The 15,614-nt window shown below is 38.8% G+C and overlaps 1 protein-coding gene and 1 long non-coding RNA gene across 2 annotated transcripts; both read right to left on the bottom strand.

The window, feature by feature from the left end:
- Positions 1 to 7,253: 7,253 nt before the first annotated feature.
- LOC133793901 (uncharacterized) lies at positions 7,254 to 7,754 on the bottom strand. The gene is made up of 2 exons (XR_009875014.1): positions 7,700 to 7,754; positions 7,254 to 7,588 (listed from the first exon to the last, which is right to left on the bottom strand). It is a non-coding gene; the product is annotated as an uncharacterized LOC133793901 (long non-coding RNA).
- Positions 7,755 to 8,999: 1,245 nt separating this feature from the next.
- On the bottom strand, positions 9,000 to 12,139 carry LOC133797886 (protein RECOGNITION OF PERONOSPORA PARASITICA 7-like). Its single transcript, XM_062235980.1, has one exon. The coding sequence runs from the start codon at positions 11,992 to 11,994 to the stop codon at positions 9,211 to 9,213; it is 2,784 nt and encodes a 927-aa protein (XP_062091964.1). The 5' UTR covers positions 11,995 to 12,139; the 3' UTR covers positions 9,000 to 9,210.
- Positions 12,140 to 15,614: the final 3,475 nt, after the last annotated feature.

Here is a 15,614-nt window from a genome sequence, read left to right as displayed (position 1 = left end):
ACATAAACCACAAAGCACCCGTGAGCCGAGGCCCGGCAAGAGAACCTCAAAGCACAACATAATATAATTTATCTCAACAAATAAATACTTAATCAAAGGAAATAAACAATCTACAAACTATTATTGGAATGCGCAATGGCACAATAACACAACAACATCACATCATAGCAGTATAGCAGCACATAAGTACAACAACATAACATCATAGCAATATATCAACACATAAGCACAATAGCATAACATCTTAGCAGTACATTATCACAACATCGATCTCCTCCACTCAGGGTGCACTTTCAGGCACCAGGTCCACGATATTAACCAAACAGGTGTGTACAACACCCTTATAGGTTCTCGCCCTAATGCCGATCCCGGCACTTTTCCACTTCCGGCTCTTGCCGCTCCCAGCTCTTGCCGATCAGTCACAACCACATGTTTGACATAACAGTTATAAGCAACACATACAGCACAACACACCACGTAGCTCTACTGGTACAAACAGTTCTCTTACCTGTGTCTCGAGCTATCTGAGTAAATGTGATCCCAAGCACAATCCTCTAATCTGAGCCTCATTGAAAACCTAGTCACAACGTATTCATAATAACATTCTATCAAGTCCTAAACCAATAAATAACTTCAGAATATTAACCTAGCCTCCGAGACCTTGGATTCTACTAAGTCGGGTAGTAGAACCCTTCCCGAGCCTTAACATTCGGGTTCCCGAGCTTAAAACCCTCAAACATCCACTATTTGCATTTAAGCCACGGCCCAGCCCCTTAAGGGCCGCGACGCACTCAAGTCAAAGGAAAAATTCCGCTCTATTGAGGGACACGAGTCGCGGCGTGCTATATCTTGTGTCGCGGCGCCTGGACAAATTTCTAAGGCCCCCAGGCCTCTTCATTCAAGCAGGTCGCAGCGCCTGATGAACAGGGTCGTGGCTCGAGCCTCTAAACCCATAATTCCCATGCATTTTTCGAGCTAACATCCCTAAAATTCAATATAAACATACCCCAAAGTCAGAGTTGACCCCACAATCACTCTACTACACCTTAAGCAGTATTAGTACTCTAGAAAGCTTAGCTAACCCACCCCAATTCAGACCAAATTCAATCTTAAGCTAGAACTTAAATAAGTTTCATTCTCAATGTAATTGACCATCAAAACATGTAAGTAACCTTAGACTAGCTTTCCAGCACCCTTAGCTTATCTCCCCAAGTTCCCAGCTTTAGATCCTGAGTTTCACCACCAAAATTTCAAAGATTGGCTAAGTCCCCAAGAGAAGGAGAGAGAGCCGAGAGAGAGAGACAGAAAGAGAGAGTGTTGAGAGTTTCTTTTTTTGTCTTTCCTTAGTTCTAGAGTCCACAGCAGTTGTCTAAGTTCAAGTCTATCCCCCAGCCTCCAAAATGTCTAAAATACCCTCAAGTCTATCTTAGATCCTCTAGTGCCAACAAGGGTAACCCAATTATTTGCCACATCCCGCTAAATCCTCGAGGGTTTCTATGAATCCCCATTTAATCCCAGACACACTTAAACAAACATTAAATTACTACATGTTACCCGGTAATATCCGAACACATACTACATTCCCAAAATACCCCTAGGCTCCTCCCGAGCCGGGTATTTGACCCTATTGTGACTTTTTTCGCTATTCTGCTCCCTAGGACTGTCTCGGATCGTACATCACAAATATATCGCCACACTCTTGTGGTATCAATCACAATATACACATATATCACATTTATGCCCTCAACGGGCTAAAATTACAAATATACCCCTAATAACCAAATGGGGCCCACATGCATATTTAATTCACGTAAACATGCAATTCTAATCACATAATCATTAAATTCACATATTAGCATAATTAAATCAATTATTGCCCTCCCGACACGCTAATCAAGGCCCTAAGCCTTACTAGCAAATTTGGGACGCTACATGTTATCTCACTCTCCCCCATTAGGAGTTGTAATAAACGTTGGTGAAGTTCTTCGACAAGTTCGGGCATTTACAGGAAAATCTCTTTACTCTCTGGTTTGGAAATTCAAATATGATAAAAGTGAAGAGAGAAATTTGTATGCGTATTTATACAACTAGACACGTAATTTGTGCCTTTCTAATCCAACGACTCGCATTTAGTATCCCAAGAAAAACTACACCCGACGGCCCCGGAGGACGAGCATACACTAATTAAACCAATGGAATGCTAAAACGTTGATTTACCTTAATAGGATGCCTCGAGAAATGCGCTGCCACCCATCAATCACCCAAGACAATGAAGGGGGTTTCATACATATTCAGGGCGCGAGTGGCGTCAACTTGCTACCCACCTGGAGACACATGCCTAAGGCCTTTGGAATTTGAAAGGTTGGGGTTGGTCAGTTGGCCCCCAATGGATTGAACTGGGATGAAGGATCAAGTACCCACCGCGCGAACATGGATGAAGACTTGGGGGGTGAATGCTGCCTGTATTTTCTACCAAGGATACGTGGCACCACCAAGTGGGTTTTTTTTACCCTCAGGGTAGGCCCACGCCCAACTTGGGTCCAATAAATAATGATTACCCAAAGTATGGTGAGAACTCGGACCTTAAGTGAAGGCACGGACCAACACTGTGGCCACGAATGGCCCGTATCAACCTAGATAAAGGTCGTTACGGTATACAGCTCAATGAACAAATCCCACCATTTGAGACCCGGATGATATCTCCAACTCCATCTGTGCATCCTAGTTTGTTACACCAGGATATTTCCTGGACTCACAACCACGAAAGAATACATACCTTCAGAAATGAATCTGAACTCTCCATCCAGGAAGCGCAAGACAGACACATCATCCTGTTGACACCACCCCTGAGAAGTTCGGCGTTGGTGTCCTCAACTAACCTGCAAAAGGGGTGTGCATGAAAGTACAATATTCTTAGGGATTGGCACTACCACTACTCTAACACATCCTGTCCTCTGAATTCCCATGACCTCTGAATTCCCATGACGGCTCACGCGCGCTAGTCACTGTCAACGTACAAAGGACATCTGGAGTGTCTAACTAAACTTGTACCGACCCAATGGGCTTTAGATTAAACGTATCGGAATATCACTTTATACTTGTGTCAAGATCCATTAGAGGGTTAATTGTAATTACATCCCTATTGGGCCCAGATTAGTCCGGCCCAAAATACATGGCCACCTATAAATAGGGCCCTCAATTCACTATAGAGGGGATCCCAATTTTTCATGCATGCAAAAACGTTGCTGAACTTGTTACTCAAACCCTCCATTGTTAAAACTCAAAGTTTAATACTATTAGCTCGTGGACTAAGGCTCATTAACGTCCCAACCTTGAAAAATCCTAGTCTTAATAGTTTATTTCCTTTCTTGCTAGTTCTAAATCTTAATACATTTATAGTTTCTGAAAAACTCAGTAAACAGCTTGAAATAAGGGCTGGGGTAACGCAAAGGCAGGAACTAGGGGAGGTGGGGAGCTGGTGGGTCAACAACAGGAGCTGCAAACGCAACTGCAGGTGGGACAGGGCGTTGCACTTGAGTAATGGATTGGTCACTCTGTGATGCTGACTGATGAGACTGTGTGTGGGTGTGTGGTCTGTTATCTTACCAATAAAAAAAAATAGAAATGAGCTAAAATAGGTAATAAAGTTAACAACATAGAGAAGCAATATAGACTGAATAATTTGTATTATTAATTAAATTGTCAATCGTATACAAAGTCTTTTTATATATACAATTGGTGGTTCCATTGTGATAACAATTACAATATTCTCTAATAGGGAGAGCATGACACGATTGTACTATTCCCACAAATATTGGCATTACCGGCAACTGATTACAACAAAAATATATGTGAGGATATTCATGATCCTATGCAGCCTCATCTTTTATTCACCATTCTTGACAAATATTTATTTATATATAGTTCACATGTTTTAAAAAAAACAAAAAAATAAAATAAAACAAAACAGCAAGTAATAATAAAGTTTTCCCCTTCTACTCAAAGACCTTTTTACATGTTATATAATTACGAGACTTGTGACATCAAGTGTATTGGTATGATACATTTGTAGGATGCAAATAAGTTTAGCAACAATAATTTTTTATGTGCTCACCTCACAACTATATTATAATCAGCTATTTAACTATATTAATTAATATAAAGATACTAGTACAGATCGATATTAAAAAAATATTAAGTTTTTTTGAGACAACACCAATATCTTATATATATATATATACTAGTAGAGAAAGGCTCATCATCTATTGTTATTGGTGTAATTCAATATGAGATCGTATATATTTAAATTTAATAAGTATTATGAAGTATCGTTAACAAATCATAAAGTATCACCTCACGTGGGTTGGACATGAAATAACACAATAGTATTAGTAAGATAATTAATGAATACTATTGCTATAGCTAGGCTCTAATAATAAAGCCGCTCAAAGTCAAGATGGACAAAGACAACTCGTGCGCGCGATATGATCAGCTGTTTCTTCAGTTCTAACAGAAGGAATGAAAGAAAATATTTGTATTCCTTGAATATTCACCAAAACAGTACAGAGATATATATGGTCCAATAAGGAGGGGACCAATACATGGAAAATGGACAGCTGTCCTTTACATATAACCACTGCAACTAATCAAAGTAATACAATATTATAGGAAGATTAATTTATGGTTTAACATCCCCCTGCAAACTCAATGGGCAAGGAAGGACGTTGAGTTTGGTGCGTAAATCATGAAAACGAGAAGCCACAAGTGGTTTGGTAAGACAATCAGCAAGTTGGTCCGAAGATGGAGTGAATGCGAGATGAAGACTGCCGCGATTGACCCGTTCATGAACAAAGTGACAATCGATCTCCACGTGCTTTGTACGAGCATGCAGAACCGGATTAGAGGCCAGATGAAGGGTGCTGATATTATCACAATGGAGCACAGACGGAGAAGAGACAGGGAACCCAAGTTCAGTCAGTAAAGTTTCAAGCCAAGAGACTTCAGAGGCACCATTGGCAAGGGCACGATACTCAGATTCTGTACTAGAGCGTGAGACCACTTTTTGCTTAGAAGGGGACCATGAAAGAAGGTTAAGGCCAAGGAAAACACAATACGCACTAGTGCTACGACGATCATCAGGACAAGAGGCCCAATCCGCATCCGTAAAGCAGCGGAGTTGGGAAATAGTATCTGGCTGAATGAAAAGCCCCAACTAAGGAGTGCCCTTAAGGTACCGTAGATTCCGTTTCGCAGCTTGGAGATGAACCGTAGTAGGAGAGTGCATAAACTGGCAGAGTTTGTTAACCGAGTAGGAGATATCGGGTCTTGTGAATGTGCAATATTGGAGAGCACCGATGATGCTGCGGTAGGAAGTAGCATCAGGTAACAAATCACCATCATGGATAGAGAGAGATCCAAAAGCAATGGGAGTAGGTACTGGTTTAGACTTCAAAAGGTCGGTTTTGGTGAGAAGATCACGGATGTATTTGGTCTGTGAAAGATGCATGCCGTGAGCAGAACAAAAGACCTGCAAGCCCAGAGAATAGTGAAGCGATCCCAGATTTTTTACTGCAAATTTCGTGCGAAGATAACCAATGAGATCAGAAATAACAGCGGATGTAGATCCCATGATGATAATAGCATCCACGTAGATAAGGACAATAAGCATAAGAGCATTGGATTTGTAAATGAACATAGAGGAGTCGGCTTTAGAGGCTTGAAAGCCCCAATCCAGTAAGGCAGTAGTCAGTTTAAGAAACCAGGCACGAGGGGATTGCTTCAAGCCATATAGTGATTTAGCAAGCTTGCAAACATGTGAAGGGGCAGTAGGACTCACAAAACCGAGTGGCTAGGCCATATAGACTGTCTCTGTTAAGTCTCCATGTAAGAAGGCATTTTGTATATCAATTTGTTGGATAGGCAAATGAAAAGAGACAGCAATGGAGAGAACCAACCGAATTGTTGCAGGTTTGATGACGGGACTGAATGTCTCATGAAAATCAAGGCCAGCAGTTTGATGATATCCCTTGGCAACCAAGCGAGCCTTAAAACGATCAATTGAACCATCGGCGTTGAGTTTAATCTGATAGACCCACTTGCAACCAATAACTGTGCAATTCGGAGGCGGTGGGACAAGAGTCCAAGTACCTTGAGACTGAAGAGCATCGAACTCGTGGCGCATAGCCAATTGCCATTCCGGCTGAGAATTGGTCTCCTTGAAATTAGACGGCTCAATGGGTGTACCTACAACCACACTATAAAATAATCGGGGTTTGTGAATCCCGGATTTAGCTCGAGTTACCATAGGATGCAATTATGATGGGTAATGGTAGGCGCACATGGACCATGCAAACTTACTGAAGAAGGTAAGGAGGGAGGAGACACAATGGGAGTGGTGGGGCAAGGGAAAGTCGTGGGTTGGGTAGAGGTCGTGGGTTGGGAAGGGGAAGGGGAGGCCGTGGGTTGGGTAGATGGTCAAGCTGAAATAAGGGGAGTAGAGATGAGGGATGGGGGAGGGACAGGGGCAGGCCGAGAAGAAGGGAAGGGGAGAGTATGGATAACGGTGTGAGACGGGGCGGTAGGGGGAGAAAGGGAAGGAATGGGGTGAGCATAAGGAAAGCGGAGCTCATTAAAGACAACATGTCTAGTGACATAAAGATGACCTATGGAAGCATTTAGACAAAGATAACCTTTGTGATGACTACTATACCCAAGAAAGAAACACGAAGAAGAGCGAAATTCCAATTTATGAGAGTTGTATGGACGAAGAAAGGGAAAACATTCACAACCAAAAACACGAAAATGAGAGTAAGAAGGATCTTTGTCATAAAGAACATGAAAGGGACTACGAGATTGCCATAGATGAGTGGGGAGAAGATTGATAATGTAAACAGCAGTAGAAAAGGCATAGGGCCAAAAATGAAGAGGCGTGTGAGCATGAGCCAATAAGGCAAGACCGGTTTCAACCACATGGGGATTCTTACATTCGACCCAGCCGTTTTGTTGGGAGTATAGGGACAGGCCAATTCATGGTGAATACCAAGATGAGAGAAAAAGGTAGACAGGGAGCGGAATTCACCGCCCCAATCTGAGCGGACACGTTTAATAGTGCCTGTGAATTGAGTAGAGACCATGGATTTAAAAGTGATAAAATCTTGATAGGCCTTATCTTTAGTTTTGAGTAAGTAACACCAAGTAAAACGGCTATAATATTCAATGAATAATATAAAATAACGAACGCCAGTAATAGAAAAAACAGGGGAAGGACCCCAAAGATCGGTATGTATTAATTCAAAAGGCATTAAAGCCCGAGATACAGAGAGTGGGACTGGAAGTCAGTGAGACTTAGCCATTTGACAAGAGGAAAACAAAAAGTAAAATGATCTTTCTTAGAAACTAAAAAATTACATTGAGAAAGAGCACGATTGACGACATCGTGCGAGGAATGTCCTAAACGAGAATGCCACAAATTGAGGTCAGTCTTGGAGGAGAGAAACAGCCGTGGGAAAGAAGATGGAATTGGAGAAGGAGTAGAGACACGATATAGACCATTTTCAAGAAGACCCTTGAGGAGGATTTTGTTGCTTGCCTGAGATTTAACAAGAAATAGGTGAGGATGATATTCAACATAAGCAGCATTATCTTGGCACAACTTGGAAACACTTTATAAATTTTTGGTCAGAGAGGGAGAGTAATAAACCTGACAGAGTTTAAGGGCAGTATGATAAGCAGGTAAGGTGCATGGCCAATATGAGAGATAGAAACTTGCTTACCATTATTACCCACCGTAATCATGTCACCACCATGGAATGGTTGAGCCGAGTCCAACAGATTCATGTCTGGAGTGAAATGGTGAGATGCCCCTGAGTCCATGTACCAATTGGGATCCATCACAGAATGTGGAGTGGCCGAGGGAGTGGGGAGTAACGGTGGTTGAGATGTGTGATGGGAAAAATAGGCATTATATAGTTTGGGAGGTGGAGAGGGGCTATACTGAATGTTGTTGCGATAATAGCATGTAGCGGCTATATGTCCCAAACGAAAACAAATCTGGCACTTAGGGCGGTAAGGGGGACGGGTAGTGGGAAAATAAGGAGAAGAAGATGAAGGGGAAGGAAACAGAGGGCGGGATGGGCGATTTGGAGAAGGGCGATGGGAAGACGAGGATGATGAGGGAAATGGTTTCTGTTTGGGTTTGGAGAAGGGGAGATTAGCAAAATTGGCTTGAAGGGAAGCGGAAGATTGACGATCCAGCCGGGCATCAAAGCTGAGGAGGAGAGAATGAATTTCTTCAATAGTAGGCTGATCGCGTCTAGCTTGAACAGAGCTCACAAAGGAGTTGTACTCCGGTTCTAGACCATTGAGGAGATAAATCAAGTGATCTTTGTAAGGGACAGGGTCACCCACAGAAGCGAGAATATTACAAAGTGATTTCAGTTTCTGCAAATAAACCATAGCAGTGAGGCCATCCTTCTTCAACGTTTGCAGAGAGGTGCGCACCTCACAAATTTTGGCAAAGGAGGCAGCAGTGAAGATTTACTCCAGAGCATGCCAAATATCATAAGCAGTGTTGAAACCCACAATTTGACCAAGAAAGGAATCAGAAATAGAAGCATACAACCAGCTCATTAGTAACTGATTGTACCTGTGCCAAGAGGAGAACTCAGGATTAGGGCTTGTGGAGGCAACATCAAGAAATTGAGAGGGACACACCACAGATCCATCAATGTAGTTGTCAAGTCCATTAGACATAATGATATTCAACAACTGCATCTGCCAAACTAAATAGTTTGAGTCATCAAGTTTGACATTGATGGTCTGATTTACCAAAGGAAACGCTAGGGAAAGGGCCGAAGCAACAGAAGAGGGAGGATCGACATTGAGACAGGCAGCTGGGGAACCAGGCGGAGCCGGCGGTGGCAGGGAACCGGTGGAGCCCGTGCTAAGTGCAGAAGCCATAGAGGCATATTACTGGTACTCTACTACCTTCACAGAAGGAATGAAAGAAAATGTTTGTATTCCTTGAATATTCACCAAAACAGTACAGAGATATATATGGTCCAATAAGGAGGGGACCAATACATGGAAAATGGACACCTGTCCTTTACATATAACCACTGTAACTAATCAAAGTAATACAATATTATAGGAAGATTAATTTATGGTTTAACAAGCTCAATCCGTTTTCCGCTCAAGTTTAGCCAATAAATTTCACGAATGCGCTCCTCCTATTTCACTGACTTTTAGTTCACTGAGATTTTTAACGCACAACTCTTCTGGAATCATACTCAATTCAGGCATATCTCTAACGTATAGTCTTTGGAGATTTGGCATTGTTGTTTCTGGCTCTACTCGCCACACCATTACATTCCTGAGCGAAATAAGTTGGAGAGTCTCCAGCCTAGGAAATCCTTCACCTCCACACACCATTCTAGATCCATTGTACGAGTTATGCAGCCGGAGATACCTTAAGTTTGGTAGCTTCTCCAAGACTGGCATGGGGTCTGTACTAAGCCCAGAGTCCTTCAAGATCAGTTTGGTGAGACTTTCTGGCAAAATTTCAAGACTGAGATCGTCTAATATCTTTCCGTCCAAGAAAAGTTTGGAGAGAGCAACGCATTTAGAAAGTTGCTGCAGATTTGAAAAGCCACCACTAATGGTGTGGAGAGACATGTTTAAAGACTTGAGCATGCTTAGCTTGAAGTTTGGGAACGCCAAGAACAATCTAACCTCTTCATTGGTTTTGAATTCTACTCCTAAGTTTCGAAGATTCGTCAGCTCAGATATTGTAATCTTGTTTTTGAGAAGCAACGGACCAAATTTTATGTACTTGAGAGTCTGAATCTTTTTTGGGTCGGAAAGAACATAAGTACCCCAACTAAAGGTGTCATCAGAAAAACACGTACCAAAAGGTAACAGCATATGTTTCAAACACGACAGCTTCAAAATCTCCACTGGTAGTACAACTTCGTAGTTATCGCGAAGATTGATGGTGCCCAAGTTTCGTAAGTTGCCTATGGAACTAGGCAATATGACTTTTCCACCATCTCTTAATCCCAAGTACCTCAAGTGAATCAAGTCACCGATTTCCACAGGCACATAATCGTTACGCGTAATGGCGGTGTCTTTTCTAAACCCAAATTCCAAAACTCTCAACAATTTGAAATTCTTGCTCCTTATAAGTTTCAAGAAAGACAAAGGACTTACATGGAAACAGGTAAGGGAACGAAGAGTTTGATGCATTTGCTTCCTATCAAGATCACAGCCAGGAATATGGATTACAACTCTGCGACTGCTTGTTGGATGAGGATCACTACTACTCGAAGTCGAAGAAGAACTAGCTGTGCTGATGATATTCTTTTCATGATCATGATGTTGGATAACCTCAGAGAACTTGTCTTCTCTAGCCTTGGAGACACAGAAATCTCGCATAAGACAGTGCACACGACATGTTTTGACACCAACCCCTGTGTAATCCCATTTCACCACTTGAATCATGCACCTATCAATCAACTCTCTAAAATATTGCTCGGCTATCTCTTCCATGGTCCATCTTTTTGTTTCGGATCCGGTCACCAGGCCTTCTGCGATCCACAGCTGAATTAACTTGCTTTTGGGTATCTCGAAATCCTTTGGGAAGCTGCTCAAATAAAGAAAGCATGGTTTCAAGTAGTAAGGCAAGTCGTGGTAACTCGAGGCCAAAGTATCTTTCACTCCATATCTATTCAAGTGCAAATTCACCTCTTTCTCCACTTTCTGCCATTCATCGTACAACTTTTTCGTTCTCAAAAGGCCTCCAAGCTTGACGATGGCAAGAGGTAGTCCCCCACATTTCATAGCCATCTTTTTTCCCATATGCTCAAATTGAGATGATATTGGTGTGCAGACACCAGATGATCCACCAATGGAAACATGTCTTGCAAGTGATTTTCGCTGTAGAAGCAACCAACTCTCTTCGAGTGTTAAAAATGGAGGTTCAATGGTGAAATTATTTGGATCAGCATACGATGCAACTTGCTTGATACGTGTAGTGAAAACAACTTTACTTCCCTTTTCACCACGAGGGAATACCCTTTTTATGATATCCCAATCTTCGTTTCTCCAAATATCATCAACAACAATAAGATACCTCTTTCCTTTTAACCTATCTTTTATGTAATCAGTCAAATCATCTTCTCCCAAAGAGTTGAGAATCTCTTTGATTCTTCTCCTCTCTTCCAGCCTAGTTTCTAATTCACCATCATGTGATGGATATTGACACTGAGGGAACCCAACTTGCATCAAAATTTCAGAAAAGATATCCCTAGACACGTACTGATGAGAAACAAAAACCCAAGCACGACAATCAAAGTGTTTCTTCACATCATCATCGTTATAAACTTTCTTGGCAAGAGTGGTCTTACCTAATCCTGCCATTCCGACGATCGAAACAACACAGAGCTGATCATCTTTGTCTTCCAGTATCAGTCGAGTCTTCAAAATTGTCATACTGTGATCCAAGCTGATGATATCGTCTTCCTCCTCCTCCGGAAATGATCTTCTCAAGCTACGTTGTCGAAGATCAACGGCTGCAGGAGTACTGGCCCTGGCGGCGGAGTCTCTACGAACGAATTCGATTCCGTAGTTCTTCTTGCTTTCGAAGATGCTTTCGATCTTGGCTTTAATGGAGTTCACTTGCTTGCGAAGCTTCTTGAGATGAAAAGCTTTGAAGAAGGAAGAGTCAACTTTGACGATGTAGATCTCCACAACATCCTCGATCTCACAAGCTACGTTACTGATTTCAGATACCCAGTTTCGAACGCGGTCGTCTTGCTCTTGCTCGATGTAGACAGTTTTCAAAAAGCACTGAATGCGCAGTAGCTCGTTTCGCAAGTACTCCACATCGGTCTTCACTGAGGTCAACGAAGTTTCCTCGTGGCGGAGTAAATAGGAAATTCTATGAATCGCATGCGATACTATAGCCTCTGTGAATATTGATAATATGGCCTCTGCCATGTTGTCCAGGCAGGTTTACCGGAGTAGGAGATGAAACTATAAGTTCATTAATTTTGTATTTGATGTTTCAAAAGATAAAATAATGTCAAATGCAGCCAATGGAATATGCTCATTCATTTCTTTTTCTTTTTCCTTCTTTTTTTTTTTTAAAAAAAATACCACTTTGTTAAGACTATTTTTGTATTACGTGGGTTACCCGCTTAATATATATTCTTACGGCAATAAATAAATAAAATATTTGTTATTATTTCTGTTACCTTGACTTGAACATATGATAAGTTTTATTATTCAATGAATCTAGATTTCATTAATGAGATATTTATAATATTATAAAACAAAAAATTTATACTGTCAGTATTCACAGCATATTAACTATTTTTGAATTGTTTCATAGACTATTACACAGTCCAAGTTTGAATCTCCTCTGGTACTATATATATAAAAAAAATTAAATTGTACTATTAATGGGTAAATATATAGCAATTCTCAATTATATGTATGTATTCAACTTCAAGTATAGCCCATTTATATGTTTTGGTAGCACAACTACTGTTCATGTTTGACACATTAAATCATTTTTAACTAGAGATGTAAATAGTGTGTTATATTTGACACAAAAAATTAATATATTATCTATTTAGCATAATTTGTAATATTATGCTCCAATGCACAGTTATAAAAATTATTGTAAAATTTAATATTTCATTAATGTTAATTTGATATTTATTGAAAATATAAAAAAAATAATCATTTTTCTTTATATTTTATTATTGATAGTATAAGATAATAATAAAATAATAAAGTAAAAAATATAACATTTAATGCAAATAGATAAAAATAATACTAAAATAGTATAAATGGTATAAAAATAAATAAAAAATGTAGTATTTATGGTGATGCAAAATATACACCATGTTATATATTGTATGCCAAATTTTGCTGAACTTTTAGTATGTGTCAAATTTTGGCACACCATTTGAGCAAGTTTTTTTGTAAAGTGAGCTATATTTTAGCAATGCATTACCAATTTAGTACTCTATTGGATATGCTCTAAGGTGTCCAACGCCAAATAAAGTAGCATTCCATAGTTAGTTAGCGATACTCTATAATACTTATATAATTCAAATGTGTAGGACTCGATATTAGATTGAATCAATATCAGTATATTATATCATTGTAGTGTTGGATACCAGTGGTACCCCTTAGCAATTCTGTAGACCAACTCGTCTTTATGGTTATTTGTATTTGTTTCCAATATTTTGAAGCTTGTAAGAGCATCTCCCGTAGAAGTGTCATAGTCATTTGTGAGTCCCCAAATCAAAAGATGGGTTTCCAAGTATTGTTGCCCAGAAATGTTGTAAAAAATTAGGAAGGTGTAATTTTTATAAAAATATTTTGAATTAGGAGGATGAAAGAAAATACAAAAATATTAAAATTTTAAAAATTTTGGTAACTTTAGATAGTGCCACCATTGGTAGATCTAAGTCGTATCTTGGTAGTTGCACATTTATTATGCTTGTTAGACTTAGGAGAGACCATAACCTCCTTAAGGCCGCCGACAAGTTTGGCAAGTGTGAGCTATAGCCAATAGCTCTTCGGCGTTTTGCAATCAAAGGATATTTCCACGATGTTGTAGTTATCACTAACTTGTTCCAACTCATTCAAGGACTCACTCACTGTCACTGAAATATAGAAGTCGCCGTTCAATCCCTTGGAACACTTTTTCTGACTTCGTCTAATCTTGCTTGGATAGTGATGGTTTTTTTTTTTTTTTAAGAATATTAAAGATAAGCTTAGGAAAAAATAAAGATGATGCAGCTAATAATACCCAAAATAGGAAGTCTAATCAATGGATGCTCTACTTCAATTTTTAAAATATTTTTCTAAAACACATATTTTTTTATTTTATCTTTAAGTTTTACATTTTACCATACATCAGATTTTTTATTTTTTTTTCTATATCATTTAAATATTATATTTTCAAACATTTTTTATTCAGTTCAAATATTTTTTATAACTATCAATAATATCTTTATATATTTTAATATTATAATATTAGGTTAAAGGATGAATAGTATACATTAGATATAGTTTTGTATTATAGTTTTATCTAAAAATATTTGTAAAATATATCATCCAATGGAGACCCATTTTTCTTAGTTTTAATTATTTTTTACATATTTTTTACATATTTTTCTTAGTGATCTAAGCTACCTAGCTAAATAGAATTTATAAACCTATGAGAGATGCAGATTTATTTTTCCCTCAACAAGTCTTGGGAGAGACTAAATATAATGATACGTGGCACAATATGATTTTTGGCTGAGACAGACGATTTCAGCACAGTTACAAACTCTTTTCATTGGATATGACCTTTGGGGCTACGTGGATAGCTCCAATACCATGCCCTTCACCAACCATTACACAGATCAAAACCCAACTATATTCTTTGGATCTTTTGCGGTTTCCACGTTGTCAAGTATAGCCCCGCTGAAGAGATAAACTAACCAAATTGACAAATCTACCTACCAGGCCACCGACAGATATTAATTTTTAAAAAAATTTATACAAAATTTCATACAGGAAAGTCAATACATATTAGTATACAATAGCAACACGCCAACTACTTACAATGACTAATTAGTTTAGGAAATTAGAACCCGTTGGAAACTGGCTGTTAATTTAACCAACTGAAGATTTAAAAAGGAAAAAAGAAAAAACAACTGAAAAGGCAACATCCACCTTATTAATTTTAGCCCAAACCTAAATTATGGAGAACTACAAAACGCTAATGTTTTTGCTTAGCAAATTGTTAGAATAATTTTATGTTAGTTTTAGGAGTATGATTAATGTGTTGTCGTGATTTTTTTTCTTTTTTGGGTTTACTCCGTTTTTATGTTTAGGTGTTAAGAATCAAAAACAACATATTAATGAGAGTCAAATAATGAAAGGAGCTTAAAAAAGTGGGCGTGGCCACAGTAGTTATGGAATGCAACCAATCGAGCTAGAAAATGACTTAGCCGAGAAACAAAAGATTCAATGCGACTGCAATGAACTCCTGGCGTGGCCGCGTTACGATCGATAAAATATTAAGAGTTTAGTGTGTAATTTTTGTTATTTGAAATCCTTATTGAAAACGGTATATATAATTATTACGACATTCTAAGAACATTTGAGACATGAGTACGTACAGTGTACATAATTTGTGTATTTATTTCACGATATAGATTATCATATAGGAAAAAAATAATGAATTTTAATATGTTTAGAATTTTTACATGAAAGAAGAATGAATACTTTATTCACTATCACTTTAGGAAGAAGAAAATTGGTAGAACTAAATTATATTAAAGGTTATTTATCTTGGCCAAATCAAAGGTCCTTTAAAATATATGTTATATTATTTCATATAACATAATATAATATTATATTAAATAATGTGATTTGTTATATTTTGTAATATATTATTAAGAGTTATAAAATTGGACACACGTGTCTGCCCAAATGTAACATATTTTGGAGTTACAAAATCAGTTACAAATTTGTAACTCTCAAATATCATTCAATAATGTGTAGATTTTATGTTACACATTTTTATTTGAATTCATCAAAGTCATAAG

This window comes from Humulus lupulus, chromosome 8, assembly GCF_963169125.1.
Source record: "Humulus lupulus chromosome 8, drHumLupu1.1, whole genome shotgun sequence".
Classification (NCBI taxonomy): Eukaryota; Viridiplantae; Streptophyta; class Magnoliopsida; order Rosales; family Cannabaceae; genus Humulus; species Humulus lupulus.
Note: the sequence above shows the minus strand (reverse complement) of the source record. Positions and strands in the feature narration are given on the sequence as shown.

Coding starts and splice junctions, on each gene's coding strand:
- LOC133797886 (XM_062235980.1), bottom strand. CDS start 11,994: ATGGCAGAGGCCATATTATCAATATTCACAGAGGCTATAGTATCGCAT.